Source organism: Petaurus breviceps, unplaced genomic scaffold (genome assembly GCF_028583685.1).
Source record: "Petaurus breviceps papuanus isolate PSGF00001 unplaced genomic scaffold, PetGlider_PUasm1.0 183, whole genome shotgun sequence".
NCBI lineage: Eukaryota > Metazoa > Chordata > Mammalia > Diprotodontia > Petauridae > Petaurus > Petaurus breviceps.
The window spans coordinates 19,801,127-19,825,673 of record NW_027185791.1 but is presented as its reverse complement, the minus strand read 5'-3'; the positions used below and the strand labels follow the sequence as shown (position 1 = coordinate 19,825,673).

The window sequence follows — 24,547 nt, the reverse complement described above, 5'->3', positions numbered from 1 at the left end:
CTTCTCAGGAATGAATGTGCTTGGCTCTCAGGTAGTTTCTGAAGCTAGTTGGTATCTGTAGGCTGGATTCTCTGATCACTGGCTCTTAACAAATGTTTGTTATGTGAAGAGTTCTGCAGTCTCCCCATGAGAGGTTCTCTAGTTGTCTCATACATGAAGCCACCCTGAGGGGAAGGTGGCAGTCTACTGATTCCATCTATTGGCCTAGTGAAGTCATATAGGGATAGGAGAGATTACTAAGGACTAAGGTTGACTGTCTATGTACGTGGTGGATCACAGATATGTGTGTGTGTGTGTATGTGTGTGTGTGTGTAAGTTAAGTAGTTGTGCTTCAAAGTTTACTTTATCTGAAGGATTTGCAGATACCTTTTTATCCCTGTAATTCATGGAAGACCTTACTACCATTAGCAAGTCCAAGGAAGAAGTCGACAACTCAAGAATGCTAGGGAAACCTACAGGATCGTTAGGTCACTCACAAGCCATCCAACTGTCACCACTGCTACTTGGTCAGCCTTCCCTCTATTACCAGCAAAGGTCGCAGTTCAACAGTCTGACGTGGCCAAGTACCATGTGCCACTGGATGGCAGAACAGTGGAGGCTGTGGCTCCTGACTCAATGTTCTCCACACAAGACCATGCTTGTAGTAAATCTCTCTTGGAGAGATGCTTAGGCCAGGAATGAAAGAGCAAAATGAACTTGTCTGGATGAATCCATAGTTAATTAGGCAGCTCCACAAACCTATTTATACAAGGTGACAGATAAGAACTGCTGAAAGACAGATAGTGAAGCAAAACATTTATTATAAATAAATGCAGAAGTAAGGCTGATGTGTTAATTTTTAAGGCAATCATAATAAATCTAGTTGCAGCCTATTATTCCATTAATAGCATACCTATTTCCATATAATGTGTAAGAGTGATGAATATTTCTCATGTGTTCTTTTCAAGATCCCAACCAGGGAAGCGAACCAGGAAGAACTGCTGGAAAGGGGAGTCCTTCCCCCTTCTTTTCACCATTCCACTGACCAAGGAACCCAGATCCCACAGGGGCACCGATGTAAACAGCTACCAGCAGAGGCCCTTCTCCCCAAATCTTCTTACCAATGATCCTTTCCTATCTCCTCCTCCTAGCTGGATACTAATCTTCCTACTTCTACCCCAAGGCCAGAAACACAGAATCCCTGTTCGATGTGGTCCCTGGGACCCATCCACACTTCCTAATAGGGAAAGGCTAAGGCCCTTCCAGTCCCACAGTTCTACAGAGAAGACATGGACACTTATCTGACACCACTTGGATGAGCTGGGAGTCATCAACTATGATCCTTCCAGTAAGATGGAGGACCACCATCTGTCCTACAACTATGTCCTAAGGTTCCCTGGGTCCTAGTGGGCACTTCTGTCTGATATGCCAATCCATTCATGGAGCTCCGGGGTCGTGCATCTATGCCCCACTGGATCTGAGATTTCTAGGCCTTTCCATCTAGCCTGCAGCTGGACACAATGTTATGTCTCTCAGATAGTGATGTCCTCAAGAGTAGGGACTGTCTCCCTTTTTCTATTTGTATCCTCATCATTGAAAACAGGACTTGGAACATGGTAAGTGCTTAAAACATGTCTTTCATGCATCCATTTATTCAATTCAGGCTAAGCTGGAAATTCCCTTTTCCTGTTATTAGAAGCAACATGATTCACCAGTAAAAAGTTCACTGGATTAGGAGTGTCTGAGATCTACTTTCCGTTTGCCACACTGAGCAAGTCACTTCACCACTGGGGATCTCAGTTTCCTGATCTGTGACATGAGAGCTCCTGAGGTCCTCTCCAGCCCTCAGCCTCTGATCCTGTGATACTGCTGGACTTCAGTTTACTCATCTGTAAAGGGTGGCATGAGATGATCTCTGAGGCTCCTTCTAGCTCAAAAATCCTCCTATGTTTATATTGAATGATGAATCATAGAGAAAGTCTTTTGTAAACCTTATAGCACTATATTTAAATGCTAGGAATTATTGTTGACCTTATCTCAACTGATACTTACAAAAGCCCAGTAAAACACCCCGGAACTTTCATCCACATTGGACAGAAAAGTGAAGCCCACAGAGTTTGAAGCCATGAGGCAAATAAGTGAGGAAGACGGCACTAACATCTAAATCTAGTGACATTTCCATTATATCATACTGCCTCTCCTATACAGCATAAGGATAAAATAGAATGGAACAAATAGAACAGAACAAGAAAAGTCCAGATCAAATGAGCATTTTAGAATATTAATGATAATACTGTACTGAATGCAGTTGCTCAAAACTCTACAGACAGATTTATATGTTTAGTTCAAAAACGTCTTAATTTCTCTGTGCATAACTGGATCTAGGGAAACTTTAATTCTATCAAGTCTAAATATGCCTGATTTAAAGTTTTTAAATGCCTGTTACCTAGTAAAGAAATATGTTTGAACAAAAGTGGAAATTTAGGCTTAAAAGACTAAATTTTGCTTAGGATCAGTGCTGGGGAAAACATTCTCTTCCCTTGAAGAGTAATTCAGAAAAAGAAGAGTCAATAGGCAGGTGTCCTTTTTGCTAAGAAATGACAAAAACAACATTTTTCAATTTGCCGCCAGTGTTCAGAATTAAAAAACTTTGCAGGATTGGTTATGACAGTATACTCTCTTATGAATTGATGTCGACATTGTTTTTCATTCAGATTGTAAATGAAAAGTTTTTTCCCTTTCTTAAAAATAATCAAGACCAAATTAATAATAGATTCATTAAAAGTTTCATGCTTACTCAAACAAACTATGATACTTAGATTTAAAATACAGTGAAATCACTGAGTGAAATAACATCCCAGAAAAGCAAAACCCCCGAAAGACTATTCGTAATTTGCCCTCTTTCGTTCACATGGGGATGTTCATTTGGCTCACCAAAAAGGAGTCCCAAAATCACATTTACTGTGAATAAGGCCTAGCAACAACAAAAAGAATACAGAAGCAAAGATTCTCTATGCAATATTACAGGCATGTTTATATAGAACAGATACTCTGGGACAAGTTGATTCATCTGCCAAAGAACATTCTTTGATGCCTCAGGAGTATTACAATAAATAGCTGAACAGGAAGTTCAAGTGAACATCCTAGGGTCTTTGTGGATAGATAATCTTAATTCTGGGGTTTCCTCTGTTTTACTTCTATACATGGTAAAGGCTCTTTATCCTCCAGCCTTTCCTATACAATAGCATCTTTCATTGCAAACAGAAAAAATAACTGGCCCCCAGTAGCAGGGTTAGTCACAATTTCTTTCGCCTGCCTGTGGACCGAGGTGCTTAAGTCCTGAAATATCCAAGAGAAACTAACTCAAAAAGCCAGAAGTTAAGAAAAATCAAGTGGGCCCTGTAAATTCCAGCAGAAAACACCACAATTACCACTATCTGACTCAAATATAGTGACTATCAAACAAGTCCAAGAAAACATCAAGATGAGAATGAAGTTAATTTCCACAGTTAAAAAAGAAAAACAAGACAGGACACTTGGGACTCTACCACAAATTCTTAAAATTGTTTTCTTTCTTAGCTGTAACAAGGCTGCTTTTATCCAAAGTTATTATTATCATGACATTTTTGGCATTTGTCACCCATACCATCTGCCCTCAGGATACACAGGCACACTTTAAAAATATACAGTTTAGCATTAAATCACTGAAAACACCTTTAAAAAAAAGCAGCAAACACATGGCCTACCTGTTTGGGCACATTAATCTGAAGAGAAAAGCTCTGCACCATGGCCTGAAGGTCAACAAATTATGTCTTTGACAGATTTAGCAAGAAGAAGGAGATACACAGAATAAGGCAATCTGTTTTCTTTTTCTTTTTTTTTAAATGCCCTTTCTTCAATTTTCTAAAATCACATTTGAAACTCTGTTAGTAGATGTGTTGAGAGTCTTGTAACTATCATGAGTGTCAAAAAAGATAAAACAGGAAAAGTTGTTTCCAAAAAAATGTAAAAATGGGAGATATTTAATCAGGAGATTTCCATCTTCAATATTTCCCTAATTTAACTTCAGAAGGAGATGAGGAGAGCAATCAATGGACATTTTCTCATTACAATTAAGCCAAATTTCTAATATAGTTATGTACGAGAATTATGAGTCATACATGATCAAAGCACATTATTTGCTTTTTACATATTATTTCATCAAATTAGGACTTAAAAAGTCTACTTTCCCAAAACTTTTCAGATATAAGATCTTTGAGCCAAGTTAAAGAAAAAAAGCATAAGTATCTAATAATCCTCAAAAGTAAATATTCTGGTTAGTTCTTTAACACTCAATGTTTTTTGCTAAGAATCTGTGTAACTTTCAGACAAAATACAGCAAACGACAGATGCACGGGGGCATGGAAATTAATTGGCATCAAGAAGTAACCCTTCCTTTGAGTAATGGAGGAAATATAAAGTCACATGTTTTGATGAGCTTACTTTTCATAGCCTTAATAAAGCATATGCCCCATTAATGACATGAGCTGGAAACAGATGCCTAACCACATAAAATAAAGACTCTTGCTAAAATACCAATTTGTTGAGTGTCACGCCACCAACAACCACAGAATGGAAGCTGGTGTTACTAAATGGAGTTAGGTGTAAACAAATTTAGTCAAAGTTTAGTTGGTATGACTCGGTTTTCTGTGTCATGATGCTCTCTTTCATATACAACGATGATGTTACTGGTTAACTATTAGTAAGGCACATATTTTGAGCTGTTTTCCAGTAGTGATGATAAATTTAGATTAATCCATCTTACGTTCTCTCTAAAATAGAGCTTCAACAAATAGCTGTCCTTAAGAACAATGGCATGAATTTAAGAGACACCTGGCCGGGGTTAGGAGTATGGCCATAGAACAAAGTAAAGCTAAATAACATGCACAAAGTTTAAAGTCATGACCTTGGTCTCATTAGCATCATGCTCTAACCACCTAAATTAACCTTAATCATAGACCTAGTATAATCCAGAATAAATCTCTGTGAGATGCAACATGTTCTAAAATCTTAGCAGCTGTGTGGCCTTTTTTATATTGAAGGAAGTCCAGACTGACTCCACAATCACCCAATCTTTGCAGGGCCTAAAAATACAAGAGTAATAGGTGACTGAGTCTCCATGAACAGTGACCCTAAGGCTAGAGAGGCAGAGATGCCAATGCCAATTAGGTACAAGAAGTATTTAATTCCATCATCTGAAAGAGGGTCTGCTGATTCCTGCACTGATGAAAATATCAAAAGTTGAAGAATTACATAGAACATAGATCCACAAACCAGATTTTCAAAAAAAACCATACAAACAGTAAATTACCTGGCCATCCCCAGACTTGCAAAATTGGCAGGGACAATTAGCACATCGAGCCTAGAGAAAGGGTGAGTCCCCAGCGTTGAATGTGCTGCTGAGAGGCACTGAGGGAGCAGCGGAAGCAGGCTGTCCTCACAGCAGTGGCGGAGACACTCCGGGGCAAACACCCGGTGAGGAATAATTGCTTGAGAAGCAGCAGCAGGATTCTGGAAAGGGCAGGGGTACTCCGTGTGACCACACACCAAACTGGCACACCTGAGAGGAACATAAAATAAGTCAATGCTGTGGAAGATCTGATGATAATCTTAAGTACTGGTGTTGGAGAAAAGCAACATCTGTGGACAAGAGACACATCCCCAAGAGGCAAGAGTCCACGTGGGCTTCCAGGGAAGACCTCTCTTTTGTAGTCTTGCTTTTCTTTATGTCAAGACAATAGTTTAAAAAAATACAGGGTATCAACATTATTGATGTGCTTAAGTGGAGCTGATCTGGTTCCTTCAATCCGAGCCACGTGAAAAGTGGCAGTATCTTGTCGATAATAAATGTGAGGGGGGAGGGGAAGGATCCTAAGACTCAAATGAATTCAAAAGAAAAAACTAAAAGGCAGGAACAAATTCTGTCTTTAGTGATGTACTGTTAACTCCCATTATGGAAAGAATTTTCTCAGAAGTAGTGTATAATATATAGCCCAAAAGAAAAGAAAAAGAGACAGTAGAGAGCAAACTAAAGATTCCACTCTGAAAGTTCCCGGAATAAAAGACTTAGAAGCCATTTGTAACAATTAACCAAATTAATGCAGGTATGGTCTTTTTCAAATGAACACAAGCCTTTTTACTGAAAAGAAACCTGCATGCTCTGTACAAAAGCCACTAAATGGCATTTCTATTAAAGCAGGAACATGAGAGCCACTTCTGACACAGTCATTTTCAATCAACCTATAATGAAGGTTTGACAATGCAAACACTTTAAAGAAGCAGATCAGGGCTCAACCTGTACCATCTGACCACCACCGGCTGTTTTCAGTTGAGCTACAGTGAGCCTTGCATTTATGAAATGCCTTTTATGCACCCGAGTCCAGCTCTCAGGAGATTCATATATCAGCTATATAAATAAGCCTCACCCATCACTGAAATCAAGTGGTAAAGGACAACCAGCTTCCTGCCCTAGTCACATTATACTCTTAGGAAACAAAGAGTGGTGATGCATTAAACTTTCATCTGGGATAAGAGCAGGGGAGAATACAAGTATGAATACTGAAATCCAGTTCAAGCACAACGAGCAACTTCTCAGTTACTTCTTGCAGAAAGTGTTAAGGGTGACGTAGACACACGTGTTCTCAAGTTATATGTCATACATACTACTTATTTTGTCTGTCTGTCTGTCTAACTATTCTTTCTTTTTATCCTTAGTACTCAGGACAGCGCCAGGCACACAGTAAACCCTTAATGAACGCTTGGTGATACGAGACAACAACAACAAAGCTTATTTTATTTCAAAAAGTGGAGGACCTGAACTACAGTGACGAAGGGGAAAGGGAGGAATGGAAGTGAAATATGTAGAAGTGGGATTCACAGGAATTAGCAAATGACAGATATGGAGAGCTGACAGAAGGAACAGTAAAGGATAACTTTATATGTATGACTGGTAAAATGACAATACCATCAAAAGGATAGGGTAAGGCAAGAGGGATGGAAGAAGCAGCCTGGCATGATGGGTACAGGACTGGCCCTGGAGCTGGAAAGACCTGACGTCAAGTCCCACTTTGGATACAGATCTGCTGTGTGACCCAGAGAAAGTCAATTACCTTTCAGTGCTCTAAGTCTCTCAAAGTCTATAAATTGCTAACAAGGTGCTGACCTACCTGCATAGGTGAAAGGAGTTTCATCCTCTCAGAGTTCCTTTACTAGTAAAAGCAAAGGTCTAGTCTCTATCCCTGGATTGCTTTGTTTTATTTGTACCCCAGCATCCACTATAGTGCCTGGCATAGAGTAGGAGCTTAATAAATACCTGTTGATTGACTGACTGATTGCCATCACTAGGAAAGATGGACAGATTTTTAAGTTTTAAAAAGAAGATCCTTTAGACATACTGACTGTGAGATGCAACCAGGAAATCCAGGTAGGAATATCTAGTAAGTGGCAGGAAAACTAGAAATGGAGTTCACAACTAAAGGTATAGCTTTGGCAGTGCTCTACATGCAGAAAATAAATGAAACCATAGAAGTATATGAAATCTCTAAAGTAAAGGGATCAAACTCAAATCACAATTGGCCACTTAGGATCCCTAAGGATACCTGCAGCTGCACACGAGGGAATTGAGGCAACAGGATGAACCTCCATCTTGTGACCCAATTCTGGATCCAGCTCAATTCCTTTTCTATCCAATTAAGGGTCTACTCCAACTTTTGTCTTGTGAGAACACTTTTATTCAATGGTGGGAATTGTGAGAAAACTTTATTGTACTCTTTGAACCTAGCCCTGCATGGCCAGGAAACTGGAACACCTCTACCTGATGCTTAGAGACTCTTAACTAAGGACCTAGGTGATGCTAAACAGAAAATCAGTCAGATCCAAGAATTTTCTCAAAACCACACCTCTCATGCAATCCGTCTGTTTTATCTGAAAAACTGGTCCCATACTGACCAATCAGTTATTATTTCCATGTTCCTTTGATTGAAGGCAGATACTTGCAGGGAGTGAGACATCTCTTTTCTGAATTCAGCTAACTGTACCTGTTGACTCTCCCCCTTCCAACTTGGAAAGTCCCTAATCTTTTCTCCAATTAGAAATCAGATTACCTAAATTTTGCTTTCTGGTTAATTAGTTTTACTGATTTTTTTTTACTTATTTTTAATGTATAAAAATCTGTCTCCCCCTATATTTGGAGTCTAGTGCCAAAGCTGAGGAAGGCTACTGGAACCAATTTTGGGTGCAATTGGCATGTATTGCTTAATAAATTGATATGCTCAGAAACTTGAACCTTTGTTTTCTCAGTCATTTGATCTTTCAGCAGTCACACATATTGACTTAGAAAACTACATGTAAAATTATCTATGTTCTATCATTTTTATTTACTTTGTTGGATTTCTGTCAATTACATTTTAATCTGGCTAGTCACACTAGGGAGTGTTGGCATGTCTGATACCTCTGCTCTAAAGGAAAGAATGGAGAGAGAAGAAAGCCGCAGGTGGAAAATTAGAGACGTCTATACTGGGGATAGGGGGAGGTACAGAAGGAGAAGGAGAAGAATCAGCAAAGGGGACTGAAAAGGAAAATTAATTTGTAGGAAGGAAGTCAGAAGATAGCAATGTCCAGAGAACCAAGAGAGTATAGGAATGGAATGTGAGATCAATACTGTAAAATACTACAGAAAGATTAGGATGAGGAGTGACAAAAGAGCCAGATTTAATGGTTTTAGGAAGCAATAACAAAAAGCAGGTTCAGCAGAATGGAGGAAAAGAAGTCAGATTGTGTGATAGTAATGGAATATAAAGATCCCCCTGTATTGGCTTGGTTTTTGGTTTGATTGTGTTAAAACCCAGAGCTTGTTAATGCCACTTGTGGGATGGACTTGTTGACATGAAAAGAGAGTGCTGAACTGGGAGGAGCTGGTGACATAGATTTGGAGAGACACAAGAGAGAGGCAGAAGAACTTTTTGGAAGCAGCACATTTGGAGGCAGAGAGAGAGACTGAGAGGATTGCTGAGGGCCACTTTGAATTGCCCAGGACTTTTGAGACCTGCCACCCAGAGCTGCCAAGGACTGAGGAGACATGAATGTTATGCTGGTACTTTGTCTGTTTTGATGTTGTTTTGCCAGATTTGTCCACTGGTGAAGGACAATGCTGTTGTTGCAGAAGGTTGGGAACCTTTCTGTTGGTTCAGAGCTCCTGAGACAGTTCTGCAGACAGAGAGTGAATACTGTCCACTGGTGAAGGAGAGTGCTGTTGTTGCAGAAGTCTTGGAACCTTGCTGTTGGTTCCGAAGCCCTGAAGAAGGATTTCCTAGTTGTATGTTTACAGAAATCCTGGAAGGGGGTTTTGCTAATGTTTTCAGGGGTCCTAGGACTGTTCTGCAGACAGAGAATGAATTAAGAGACTGGCAATGTATCTTGTGGCTTTGCTAAGCTTTGTCTCCCCAGGAACAAGGATTGCTGAGAACTTGCCTCTGTGTAAGGATGAAGAAAAGACTTCCATTTGGGTATTAAGTGCTGTGCTTAAACTGTTTGTAACTCTGGGGTAGAGTCAACTGTGATCCAGGGGTGGGGAACTTTTGACCTTTTTGTGTTCTATGATTGAACAAATGAATGTACTTTACTTATGATTGGAAACTAATCTCCATTTGAGAAGAGGGGCTTTGTGATGGACTAAATGAAGGTACAGCCTAGGGGTGGAGTAGTATTTAGAACAGGGACTTTGTAATTGATTGAATGAATGTAAGGTCCTGGGGTGGGGTAGTACTTGGAGATTATTTAATCACACTTAGTAAATGCTGTATTTTGAATGATGTCATATTTTGATCTTCTCTGTTCTTAATTTGTCACTGAATAAAATGGAGAGCCCCTATGCTGGTATTTTGGACCTTGAGAAGTTGCCTTTGCTTGGCTTTACATTACAGATTGCCATACTGCAGGATACTGCATAGTGCTTTGCCTATGAATCCCAAAGTTTAAGGTATGAGTTGTGAAGTAACACAAGATACAAAGAGAGAATCATCACATGCACCTCCTACCCCCAAGGTCTTCTTCAGGATGGGGAAAGTATACCTCCTCCTAACCAGGCTCCCAGACTTCCTTCCTGCTCCTGCCTGCTGTGGGACAGGCTTGCTGGGTCCTCACAGGACACAACATTACCCCCTACTGTAATATGGACCTCAAGGAAGCACCTCAAATAGTCTAATCACATGCCTCCCTCAGTGGGCCTTTCTCCAATCACCATGCCTGAATTCATTCTTCAATGGTTTAGCACATCCTCACTCTCTGATAATTCAAAAACCCCACTTACAGATGTACAAAGCCCATTCCACATCCTCAACTTCAAACTGCCCATTTATTTCCATTCACCAGTGAAAAGAGGAGTGGTTGTAGGCTGAGTACTGAAGAGCAAGTACAGAAGTAACTGCAGCTGGGAGGGCGGGGGAGGGGGCAGGGAGATCCCATAGCCAGCGCTTCCCATGACCAAAGGCTCCAGCAGAATAACCATTTCTGCCACTCTGAACCTGCAGAGCCTTCCACTGGACTGACACTTACTGAATCTAGCAGCAACCCACTGGGGTCCAGAATTGTGTTGCTCAAACTCTGCCCCAGGTCAGGAACTTGCAGAGCTCAGATCAGGAAGACAGGGCTCAGAGTATGCCAAGAATCACACTACTGTGGGGTGGGGGAGAGGGTAGATATGAAGGGATTGAAGACTTTCAAGTGCCCAGCCCAAACTGTCCCAGAGATCCTGGAATGATGCAAAACCCAATGCCCTAAGAAAATAGCAAGAAGTATCAAGAGGTCATAAAACAGGACCCAAGTACAATCCAGCCATTCCGGTGAGAAGTATGCAGAGCCTAACTCTAACACAAAATCCAAAATCAGGAAGTAAAGCTGGAAGAATGAGTAAACAAATAAAAACTTAAGATACACACTCAGAAGAAGGGACTAGCTCCAAAAACCCTACCTACAAAAAGATACAGTTTGGGTACAAGTTCAACTAGAACTCCTGGAAGAGGTGAAGCAAGAGTTTTGGGTTTTTTAAAGAGTGAAAATGATTTTATAAATGAAATGAGAACACTAGAAGAAAGAATTATAAAAGAAAAGAGTATGAGCTATGAAAGAAAGAAAATTAAGCTTGGCACAAGAGATACAAAATCTTATCCAAGCAACAGACTCCTTCAAAATTAGAATCAAAAATAGATGTTAATGACTCTGAGACAAAATATTAAAAACAAAGGGCTTAGACTTTGTTTTTAAGTTTATATTAATTTTTATTTAATATAAATTATGCTTATTTATACTTGCTATGTTATAATACATTTATATTAAAGTGTTCTGTACAATACATACACTCACACCCTCCACCAAAAAACGAATCAAGGAAAGATATTATTGAAAGAATTATCGAACTATATGAAAGTCATGACCAAAAAAAAAAAAAGAGAGAGAGAGCCTAAACACCATATTTTAAGAAATAACAGAAGAAAAGTACCCAGATCTCTCAGAACCAGAAGGCAGGGTGGAAATAGAAAGAATCTACTAAAAGAAATCGCATATTGAAAACTCCCAGAATCTCCCAGAAAGTCAAAATCCAAAGCTATCAGCTCAAAGAAAAAATACTACAAGCATAGAGAAAGAATTCTAGGTCCAAGGAGCCACAGTCAGGATCACATAAAATATAACAGTCACCATCATAAAGAAATGGAGAATATGGAATACTTTATTGCAGAAGGCAAAAGATAAAGGTTTACAGCCAAGAATAATGTACCCAGTAAAGAAGAGTGTAATTCTGCAGGTTCATAAATCGATTTTTAATGAAACAAAATTTTCAAGCATTCCTGATGAAAAGATCATAGATCTATAGAAACTCTGAAATATAAACTCATGAGTCAAAAGAAAAAGAAAAGGTAAATTATAAATGACTAAACAAGGATGAATCATTTACATTCTAATGTAAAATGATACATGTGTCTTCTCAGAACATTATCATCAGGGGTCAATAGAGGGAGTCTATAGGACAACAGGCCTGGGATTGGTTTTAAAAGGGAAGGGAGAGGAAAAGGAATATACACTAAATGGGAAAGGTAGAGGAAGAAGAAGTTATTTTACATAATTCAGGCATGCAAATAGAGGACTATAAAAACAAGGAAGAAGGTGCAAGGGAGTAGGTAACACATGAACCTTACTCACACCTGAACTGGTCAAAGGTAGAAAGAATACACACAGTTGGAGGCTGAAATATATTTCATTCAACAAGGAAACAGTAAGAAAAGGGGAGAAGGCAGAAGATGGAATAAGAAGAAACAGGGAATTGAAGAGACTGGAGTAGCAAGTAGTGGTGCAAACGGAATGAACCATACTGTGACTCTGCCTTGTGATTCAATGCTGGAGCCAGCTCAGTTTCTTTTATATTCAATCAAGGGTCTACTTCAACTTCTGTCTTGAGAGAAAATATTATTAAATTGTGGGAATTGTCAGAAAACCTTATTGTATTGTTTAATCTGAATCCTGCATAGGGAAGCTGGCCCACCTCTACCTGCTATTTAGAGATTCTTAACTAAGGACCCAGGTTACGCTGAACAGAAACCCAGTCAGATCTGAAGACTAATGCAAGGAATTTTCTCACCATTATACATCTCAAGCAACCCAATTATCTGAAAACTGACCCAATTATCTGAAAACTATACTCGTCCTTGTTTTCAAGTTCCACTGAATGCAGACATTTGCAGGGAGTAAAACACCTCTTTTTTTCTGAATTCAGGCTAATGCATTGGTTCACTCTTCCTCTTCCAACTTGGAAAGTCCCTAACTTTTCCTCCAATTAGAAATAAGATTACCTGATAAATTGTTTTCTTTTAATTAATTGGCCTTATTTTATTGTTTTTAACGTATAAAATCTGTCTCCCCCTATACTGGGAGTCTAGAGCCAAAGTTGAGGAAGACTATTGGACCAAATTTTTGGAACAATTGGCATGAATCACTTAATAAATTGGCTTTGTTTCCTCAGTCATTTCATCTTTCACCTGACATAGAGTATAGATTAAGGAGGAGATATGTCCAAAAACAGACTTTCTCAAACCTAAAGTACCAGTGCTGAGCACATTCCTCTCTCATCTCTATCTTCTTTATAAAGAGAGGTAGGAAACAAAAAGAAGGGAAACCGTAAAAGAAGAGGAGAGAAAGGCACAATTAATAATAATTTCTGTGGATGTCAATAGGATGAACTCACCCATAAAATGAAATACAGCAGAATATATTAGAAACCACAATACAGCAATATATTATTTATAAGAAATATGCTTGAAACAGAAGGATTAACACAGAGTCAAAATAAAGGATTGAAGCAAAATATATTATCCTTCAGTTAAGGTAAAAAAGGCAGAGCAATCATGACCTCAGACAAGGCAACAGCAAAAATAGACTTAATCAAAAGAGATAAAGAGAGAAAATACATTTTGCAGATTGACACCACATACAATCAATTAAAATGAAACATATATGTACCAAATAGAATAATATATAAATATTTAAAGGAAAAGTTATATGAGGTATAGGGAAAAAAGACAGTAACTATAAAAAATAAATAACAAGGATCTCAATTTGCTCCTTTAAGACCTAATAAATATAATTTTTAAAAAACAAGGAAAAAGTTAAGGATCAAAATAGAATTTTTAAAAAGTTAGATATGATAGACCTCCAGAGATTACTGAATAAGAAGAAAAAGAAGTATACATATTTCTAAGCTATGTGTGGTACCTTTACAAAAACAGACCACGTATGAGAGCGGGGGAGGAAACAAGAATATATATAGCATTTACTCTGTGCCAGGCACTGTGCTAAGCACTTTTATCAATATTATTTTATTTAATCTCATTGATATTAGGGTATAAAAACTTCATAAACAAGTTGAGAAAGGTCAAATGTTAAACCAGTATTTTATTGACCACAGTGCAATAAAAATTATATTCAATAATAGGTCTCAAAAGAATCAATTAAAAGTTAACTAAAAACTAACTTAATTACTGATCACCTTTAAAGAGTCATAACACTTCTTTGCTCCCCAATGCTACTTACGCACTCTCTATTCATATCCCCCAGCAATCTTTTATCCTTTAGGGTTCTTCTTTATCAAAATTTATTACCAAACTCAGATTTTGGTAGCCTTTTTCTATAAACCCCGAGGGAATTCTCCTTTCTTCCTCAATGAGTTCAATGCCTGGTTCACAGCATTTCTCTTCTCAATGCATGCCTTCATACTAATGGACTTCAACATATCTTTATATCTATGTCTAATCTATATCCATATCTATCTCTCTATCTATTGATGTTCCCTTAAATACCCTAACTTTCTAGTTTCTAAATCTGTTGAATTCCCATGATTTACTCCTCACCACCTCAGCTACACAAAGAGATGGTAAAACTTTTACACTTGCCATCACTCACAAATATTCCACTTTCTATATTAACCAACTCACAAATTCATTTTCCTGATAAAAATCTTCTGGCTTTTCATTTTCCCCTATGCAGTATGACTTCTCTCCTTTGTTATTCATCCTTACTGAGACCTCCATTCCCTCCACCCCTGTCCTTATCCTATGGAATCTTCTTATGATGTCAGGATGGAAAGAAACTGAAGGACATAATATTCAGAGCAAGCCCCCAAGTCCCAGTTCAGGTATCATTAAGAGAAGAGGAGAGTCTTTCCCCTTTGGACATGGAGTTCACACTTTTAGTCACTGTTCTCTGAAATCCCTAAGAAGAATCTTGTGAGATGGGTGAGGCTACAGGGACCTTTGATCAGGTCACCAGTCAAGGGCTTACAGGACTAGGAAATCAGGATGCAGAGCCCAAGAGTCAGGCATGGGTAGGAGAATTACCATGAGATGCTCAGTAGGGGGCTCTGGGACCTGATGCAAGTAGAGAAAGCAGGTATATTTAGCACAAATGACCAGAAAGAACTCAGGCAAGGGATACTAGGCAACAGAGGTGAGTCATTCTTGGGTGAGGAATGGTGTCAGGGATTTGGAAGAACTTATATAAGACCCCAAACATGGTCAGGCTCATCTACTCTTTTCTTCACCGTTAGTCAGAGGGTTAGCCATGGCTGAGGCCTGTTACCCAGTCAGGCCCACCAAGGCAAAAGTATTTCCTGGTTTGAGGAGTACCATTAGTTGATGCAGTAGAGTGATAAAGGAATCCTAGGCTAAGGTTCTAATATGTTCATTAGGGAAACCTATTACAAAAGAATTGGAGTTAGGCCATTATGATCACAGGGTGCCTTAGGATGAGAGGGCCAATGTAATGGTAATGGTAACTTGAAGATCTTCCCTGCCCCTTAATAGGAGTAAGGGAATTTGCAGAGCTTCCTTGCTTTGAAGATTTTCCCTGTCCCTTAATAGGCCAAATGTAATCACATGGAGTCTGTGGTGAGAGGAGCTTGCTGAACAGGTTGAAGCAGAGCCCAGAGGAAGCTGGGAGTCAGAGCAGTTAGACAGAGGGAGGAGAAAGGATGCAGGCAAGGAGACAGCTAGGTTTCTGAGTGTTTGTGGGAAGGTTAAAGGATGGTGTGGCTGCCTGCTGTGTTATACTGAATTTACTTCTTTGTTGCTATGATGGAATTGGTTTTCTGGTATTGTGATTCGGTTTTCTGGTGTCTGAATAAATGTTTGGCTTCTGTCTCCTATATAGAGAGTCTGTTACATTTTTCAATTGAGAACTATACCAGCATATTCTGATGCTGGTGCTGTGAATATTGTGTTGGCACTACAGGCAATGGTCATCATAGCCCCTCAGTTCTTTCTCATGTTATTACCTCTACATTGGCTATGCTCCTCTATTTCCTATCTCAACCCTTTGGTGAATGAAGCCCCAATCTTTTTTTACAACAACTATCTACCTCCTTTGCTCCTACTCACATATTGCTGAATGGAGCTGGAAGAAATCATGAAACTTCTGAAAACTGAGTCTTCTACAAAATTATATTATATAATCTTATCTGGACCCTCACTGCAACAAGATAATTCTTCTGCTCCTCCCTATCAGTTCCTAATCCCATTGTTCCAATCCATATCATCTCTACTGAAGCCTCCCATAGCACCCCCTCTCTCCATATTCTTGACTGAGGACCTAAATCTCAGTGAAAAAAAATGGAGGTGATTCATCAAGATCCTTCCTTCCCATCTCATCTCCTATCACTCAGACGTCTCTCCCTACTATCCTCTCCTTTACTCTGATCTATGGTGAAAAGGTGGCCCTTCTCCTTGGCAAGGCGAAATCACTCTACATAAACTCTCGATCCCATTGCCTTCCATCTTCTCCAGCAGACTGGCTGTGTTATCACCTCCACCTTCTTCTCTTCAGTATCTTCCTATCTACCGACACCTTTCTTGTTGCAGCCAAACAGCTCAGGTCTCCCACATCCTTAAAGAAACCTCACCTAAATCACATCACACTTATCAGATTAGCTAACATGACAAAACAGGAAAATGATAAAAGTTGGAGAACACATGGGAAAATGGGAACACTAACTCACGGCTAGTGGAGTTGTGAACTGATCCGATCATCCTGGAAAACAATGTGGAACTATACCCAAAGGGCCATAAAAATATGCATGCTCTTTGAACCAGCAATATCACTTCTAGGGCTGTGACCCAAAGAGATGATGAAAATGGGGAAAGGACCCACATGTACTAAAATATTTACAGTTGCTCTTTCTGTGGTGGCAAAGAACTGGAAATTGAAGGGATGGCCATCAATTGAGGAATTGCTGGACCAGCTGTGGTATATGAATGTAATGGAATACTACTACTGTGCTATAAGAAATGATGAGCAGGGGAGCAGAGTCAAGATGGTGGAGTAGAAACAGGACTTCCTCAGAGCTCTGGCTTCCACCTCCCCCAATTCGTGTAAAAAATGACCCTAGAAAAACTTTGGAGCTACAGAACCCACAAAATAACACAGAGAAGTTAACCTCCCACTGAGGACAGCCCAGCAGGCCCGCAGCAAGCGGCCAGTGCAGCGTTCTGTGAGCCAAACCCAGCCACGCTGGAGCTGAAGGTCTTAGCCCCAGAGAGTCCTGACTAGCCACTCGCTGCAGGGACTTCAGATCACCAGCAGCTGTGGAAGTTTCCAGAATTATCAATCCATAGATGCCAAGGACAAAGTGAGAGATTAGTGCAGTGTGGATTTGCGGACCTATGAATTTGGAGTGTGGTCAGCATTTGCCCCTGGGGAGAGAAACGGCGAAGTGCCACAGCCCTGCAGCTACCACCATGTGGCAGCTTCAGCTCCTGGTCTGAAGATTGTAGGGGGACCAAGCAACCAGTCTAAGGGATAATTGCTCTGCCTTTAACCTGCTTGGATCTGTATTGCTGTCTAGGGTAGAGGTCCTGGGGTGTGCGACCAGCTTGCCAGAGCAGGTGGAGGCTTCAGAGAGGGCACCCAACTAACACCTTCAGCAGCTGAGAAAACCTCAGTGTTTGGGATAAAGCTCCCATTTCTGGTAGCAGAGTTCTACTGTGGCAAAAAGCCTAAAAGTCAACATGAGTAGCAACATGAGCAGGCAAAGGAAGCAAAGCAAACAGAGCAACCCAACTTTACACTCCTATATTGGGGACAAAAAGGATCAAAGCATGGTACAGGAGGAAGACAACAAACTCAGAACTCCTGCACCAAAAGCTTCCAAGAAAAATATGAGCTGGTTACAGGCCATAGAGGAGCTTAAAAAGGATTGTGAAAATCAAATAAGTGGAGGAAAAATTGGAAAGAGAAATGAGAATAATGCAAGAAAATTATGACATGAGAGTCAACACCCTGACTGAAGAAAATAACACCTTAAAAAATAGACTTAACTCAGGGAGTCTAGGTGACGCAGGAAGTAAGAGCGCCAGCCCCGGAGTCAGGAGAACCCAGGATCAGTTCAGGCCTAAGATACTTAACACCCACAGAAAATAATTGGCCGTGTAACCTTGGGCAAGTTACTTAACCCCAACTGCTTTAAAAAAAAATAGAAGAACTCAAATGGCAAAAGAGGCTCAAAAAGCCAATGAAGAGAAGAATGCCTTAAAAAGCCAGATTTGCCAGATGGAAAAAAAGATCTCAAAAGCTCACTGAAGAGAATCATTCCTTCAGAATTAGATTGGAGCAAATGGAAGCTAGTGGCATTATGAGAAATCAAGATACTATTAAACAAATCCAAACAAATAAAAAACTGAAGGCAGTGTGAAATATCTCACTGGAAAAACCACTGACCTGGAAAATAGATCCAGGAAAGAGAATTTTAAAATTATTGGACTACCTGAAAGCCATGATCAAAAAAAGAACCTAGATATCATCCTTCAAGAAATTCTCAAGGAAAATTGCCCTGCTGTTTTAGAACCAGAGGGCAAAATAGAGGTTGAAAGAATCCACCGATCACCTCCTGAAAAAGATCCCCAAAAGAAAACTCCTAGGAATATTATAGTCAGGTTCTAGAGTTCCCAGATCAAGGAGAAAATATTACAAGCAGCCAGGAAGAAACAATTTCAATATTGTGGAAACACAATCAGGATAATTCAGGACCTGGCAGCTTCTACATTGAGGGATCAAAGGGCTTGGAATATGATATTCCAAAGGTCAAAGGAGCTGGGATTAAAACCAAGAATCACCTACCTAACAAAATTGAGTATCATGTTCCAGGGGAAAATATGGTTATTCAGTGGAATAGAAGACTTTCAAGCATTCTTGATGAAAAAACCAGAGTTGAATAGAAAATTTGACATTCAGATACAAGAAGCAAGAGAAGCTTGAGAAGGTAAACAGGGAAAAGAAATAATAAGGAACTTAGCAAAGTTGAACTACTTACATTCCTAAATAGAAAAACAATCATTGTAATTTATGAAACTTTTCTCAGTATGAGCATAGTTGAAGGGAACAGATATGTATATGTGTGTATGTATGTATGTATATGTGTGTATATGTATACATCCATATATGTCTATATAGGAGGGTATATGAATACATATGTGATTGTGTATATATATATATGTCTACAGGTATACATAGACAGAGGAAACAGTACCAACTTGTAATAGTAATGGAATTTAAAGATCCCCCTGTATTGGCTTGGTTTGGGGATTGATTGTATTAAAACCCAGAGCTTGTGAATCCCACTTGTGGGATGGACTTGTTGATGTGAAAAGAGAGTGCTGAACTGGGAGGAGCTGGTGAAGTAAATTTAGAGAGTCACAAGCAAAGAGACAGGCAGAAGAATTTTTTGGAAGCAGCATCTTGGAGGCAGAGAGAGGCGGAGAGGATTGCTGAGGGCCACTTTGAATTGCCCAGGACTTTTGAGACCTGCCACCCAGAGCTGCCAAGGACTGAGGAGACATGGCTGTTATGCTGGTACTGTGTCTATCTGTTTTGATCTTGTTTTGCCAGATTTGTTCACTGGTGAAAGACAGTCCTGTTGTTGCAGAGGTTCTGGAACCTTGCTGTTGGTTCCGAAGCCCTGAAGGAGGATTTTCTTGTTGTATGTTTACAGAAATCCTGGAAGAGGGTTTTGCTAATGTTTTCAGGGGTCCTAGGACTGTTCTTCAGACAGATAATGAATAATGAAGACACTGGCAATGTATCTTGTGGCCTTGCTAAGCTTTGCCTCCCCAGGAACAAAGATTGCTGAGAACTTGCCTTGGGTCAAGATGAAGAAAAGAACTCTCTTTGGGTATTAAATGCTGTGCTTAAACTTGTTATAACTCTGAGGTAGATTCAGTTGTGATCCAAGGGTAGGGAACTTCTGACTTTTTTGTGCTCTGTGATTGAACAAATAAATGTACTTTACTAATGATTGGAAACTAATCTCCATTTGAGAAGAGGGGCTTTGTGATTGACTGAATGAATGTAATGTTCAGGGGTAGAGTAGTACTTAATTGAATTACACTTGGTGAATGCTGTATTTTGAATTATGCTATATTTTGATTTTCTCTGTTCTTAATTTGTCACTGAATAAAATGGAGAGCAGCTATGCTGGTATTTTGAACGTTGGGAAGTTGTCTTTGCTTGGCATTACACAATTCAATAGGAAGGGATGATACTTAAAAGGTGAAATTATGAGGTGAGAGAGGAATATAATGAGAGGAGATGGGAAGAGACAGAATGGGGTAAATTATCTCATATAGAAGAGGCAAGGGAAAATTGTTACAATGAAGGGGAAGAACAGGAAGGCAAAAGGGAATGAGTCAACCTTATTCTCATTGAATTTGGCTTAGGGAGAGAACGACATACACGCTAAATAGGATATCTCACCCTACAGGAGAGTAGAAGGGAAGGGGAAGAGAGGGGGAATAAAGGAAGGGAAGGCAAGCTAGGGGGGAGGGAACTTGGAAGCACCCACTTTTGAAAAGGGAAAGAATCAAAGTAGAGAATAGAACAAGTGTGGGGTGGGATAGGATAGAGGGAAATATAGTCAATCTTCCACAATATATCCACTATGGAAATGTTTTGCATAGCTACTCATGTACAACCTATATTGAAATGCTAATCTTCCCAGTGAAGGTGGGTGACTAGGGAGGAAGGGAAAGAATCTGGAATCCAAAGTTTTAAAATCAAATGTTTAAAAAATATATATTATTAATATTTTACATGTAACTAGGAAATGAGATATACCGGCACTGGGCCATAGAGATCCACAGTGCCCTACTGGAAAGTCAAAGGGAGAATGGGGGAAGATATGGGAGAGAGCAGATTGGGGGAGTTGATATTCAGTGGGAATGCTGTTTTGGGGTGGTGGGTAGGGAAAATTGGGGAGAAAGTTTGTAACTCAAAATCTTGTGGAAATGAATGATGTAAACTAAAATATTTTTAAAAAGAAATGATGAACAGGTGGGCTTCAGAAAAACCTGGAAAGACTTTCATGAACTGACACTGAGTGAAGTGAGCTGAACCAGGAGAACACTGTTCACAGAAACAGCCACAGTGTGCGATGACTGACTTTGATCGACAAAGCCCTCCTCGGAAATGAAAGGACCTTAAAGGATTCCAAAGGACTCATGATGGAAAATGCCATCCACGCCCAGAGAAACAAGTGTGAAGTCAGATGCAAAGAGCAGCAAAGGATTTTCTTTTTGTTTGTTTTTCTCATGGTTCCTCCCATTCATTCTAATTCTTCTGTACAACATAAATAATGTGAAGATATGCTTAATAGGAATGTATACAGAGAGCCTATATCAGATAGTATGCTGTCTTAGGGAGGGAAGAAGGGAAAGGTGGAGAAAATTTAAAACTTATGGAAGTGTATGTTGAAAACTAAAAATAAACTAATTTTTTTTAAATAAAAAAGGGAGAGAGTAGGTAGGAGAGAAAATATATTTTTAATTAAAATATATTTTATTAATAAAAAGAAATAAAATCTAACTTCAAAAGAAAAAAACCTCCATGGACACATTTGTATTATAGGCACTGCTCATAGTAGAATTTTAATGTATATTAATTAGCAGAGCTGAACTACCTTGACAGAGGAGGCTAGGCATCATTCAAAATAAAGATTTTTTTAAAGTGTCACAGTATTTAACATAGTAGAAGAATTTCCTGGTGGTTAATGCATATATATATATATGTTCAAAAAATTCAATAAAATAAATAGAGTTTGGACTTTATCAGCCTAACAACTGATTTATTTACTAAAATGTTCAGCCAGAGTGGGCTAAGATACTTCATGGAGCTGATCTTGGAGAAAAAAAAATGTTCTTTTTTAAATTTAACCCACATGAAGAGTGATCAAAAGTTCAGTGACCAATAAATACTCTGGCCAAATTTCTGGACTCCAGATGAAAACTTTAGGCAAAAGAAAATCTGTAGCATATTAGACTCCCTGTAAAAGTTACATTTATGTGAAATGATTTGGTGGTCTTATGAAGGGGTGAAGTGGTGGGAGGAGCAAGGCAAAGGAGACCAGATGTGAACATAATCAAAACCACCACTACACTTGGCACTAAATGATACCTTTGTTAGAAAGAGTAGCAAGGAGTCAAGGATTTTGTGAATCAAAATATGCCATCACCCTGAAACTTCTAAAGAAAATCTTTGAAAAGCAGAGTAGAAATACAACTTGAATAGAACTCAGTAAATTAAACTATATTAACTACATATAATTATAACAGTGCACATTTAGTGAAGACAGGAAGGTCAATAAATGAAGGAAGGTCCAAGTCACAAAATCTTAGAATTGCACAATATACTTTAGGGACAATCTAGGACTTCTTAACTATGATAAATCAAGATAATTCAAGACCCAAGTGGTGTTTGCTTACAGGGCTACCACTTTTAGCTATACTCACACTTTCTATAGTCTCAAAATATTTTAAATTCTAACTTAATATAGTAGCAATATTCCACTAAGTCCCCAAATGCTATAAAATCTCCTCAGTGAATGTAATGGGAATGCAAATTTGGAAGATCTTCCCTGCCCCTAGGCTAAAGTGCACCAGAAGCCTGGGGAGGGAGGCTTGTTTTTCAGTAGATACTTTTTGATTGGCCAGTGGGTCAATAAGGTTGTTACATTCTCTGAGCCAGGAGAAGGCTATATAAGCCCTGATGTGTAGCTTTGTTTTGGGACTCACTTTGAGAAGTGTTCTGTGACTTAATCTGAATTCTGGGAAGCCGTTGTTGAGAGTCCCCCAGCTTTGAAAAACCCAGATGTGGAAACCCAGATGTTGACTGGGTATGGATGTAATGGTTGGACAGTTTGGAAATCTGTCTACTTGATCTGTTTCTGTCTTGATAATTCTGCCTATATGCTTTGAAGTTCGGGGTGCTGACCTTTTTCCCCTGAACAAGGTAAACAATATATGGTCTGACTGATTAAAGTAAGCTTGTTAACCCATTTTGAGTTGCTTCCCTTGAACAAAGCAGATCCAAGAACCTGTGGTAGCTGCAAACCCTGAGGACACTTGGGGTGCTTGCTGCTACAAAATGGCGTCACGAACAGGATTATTCCATCTTGTGGTTGTAGGGACTAACACTCCTGCTTCAACATATTCCTTTATAGTAGTGGTAATTTCATCTTGCCCACCTGGCACACGATACTGTTTTAAAGTAATTACTTCAGAAGGTTCAGGTAAAGTGATTGGGTCCATTTTTAGTTTTCCTACTAAAACTGTATTAATTCCTATCTTCCTCACAGCAAATTGATATCTTCCTTCAGGTGAATTCAGAGTCATGCCTCTCAATACATCTATTCCAATGATGTATTCAGGAATGGGTACAACAACCACAGTATATTCCTTCTTAGGTAACTGCCCAATTTTCATTGTTATTTTAACCTGTCTGGCTGATATTTCAGTGCCTCCTAGACCTGTGATGGTAATAGGAGTTCCATGTTTAAACTTATCAGGGTTTCCATAGATAAGTGTGGCCTCAGCCCCAGTATCAATCAGTGCCCTAGTCACAGTAGTTGATCCATTCTTCCAATATATTGTTGAACCAATATGGGGTCTGCAATCTCTTCTGCATATTTCTTTTATCTGGGCTGGGGCTTGGCCTATCTCCTATTCCCCCTGAAGGTGGGGCAAACTTGGATACAAAGATTCAGATTCAGAAATACCTGCGGGGGTGGTTCCTGCTTCCCTGTTCATTCTAATGCTAAGTACCTTTTCTTGGTACAGCTTATGCAGCTCTTCAGTTGGAATACCATCTATTCTTCTAAAGTCCACCCCAGCTCTTAATAGAGCAGTAAACAGTTCCCTTCTTGTGGGTCTATTTTGTCTCTGAATCCTCTGGCTGTTTACTCTTCTCTCTCAAGGCAATTTGTCTTTTTCCCATTCCCTAAATCGCTTAATTGTGAAATCTTATCCAGCACCTCTGAAAGAGGGTGCCCTATTTCTCCAATTAACAGAGTCAGAGTTAGGTGCTTATATGCAGGAGGAGCCGTCTTCACTATGATATTTCTATGAGGAACTCCTAGGGGGGTATCATAATATGCATTTGCATCTCCAATCAGGATAGCAGTTTTCATTACCTCCTCCTTTAGTTTTCTCATACAGTCTCTAAGTGAGTACCAGGGTCTGTCTCCCCTAGGCCACATAGATTCAGTTGGATATTGCTTTTTGCAACCCTCTGCAGCTAAAGCTAGAAGATTAGTTTTGTTATTTCCTCCTTGCATATGGTGATCCCTAAAAGCCAGGTGTACAAAAGGATTCTGACTGATACTTATGAATTTTAAACAGTCCTCATTGTCCAGTGTTATTCCTCCAGCACCTTCATCAGTGATTCTTACTATCCAAGACACTAAAGACTCCCCCATTCTTTGGGTAAATCTACTCAATATATCAGTGATCTCCTGTTGAGTGAAATCCTCAATTATCTCCCTGGACTCTGTTTTGCCTCGGTGGTTCTCCTGCCTTCTTCTTCGTATGGGGAGAGCTTCTACATTAGGAGACTCCTCATCTAACCTTGTTCCATTCTCCTCACACACATTCTCCTGGATGCTGTCAGGGCAATTCTGCCCAGCCTATACAAAAGCTGCATGCACATTCGTTCTGCTAGTTTTTTGCTT

General features: G+C 39.5%; 1 protein-coding gene across 13 annotated transcripts in view; it reads right to left on the bottom strand.

Moving 5' to 3' along the window:
- AOPEP (aminopeptidase O (putative)) overlaps positions 1-24,547 on the bottom strand; it is a 567,977-nt gene that overhangs the window by 423,867 nt on the left and 119,563 nt on the right. For all 13 annotated transcript variants that reach the window (XM_069087994.1, XM_069087995.1, XM_069087997.1 and 10 more), the window contains one exon: positions 5,330-5,578. In XM_069087994.1, coding sequence (XP_068944095.1) covers positions 5,330-5,578 — 249 coding nt within the window. The remainder of the gene's footprint in view (positions 1-5,329; positions 5,579-24,547) is intronic.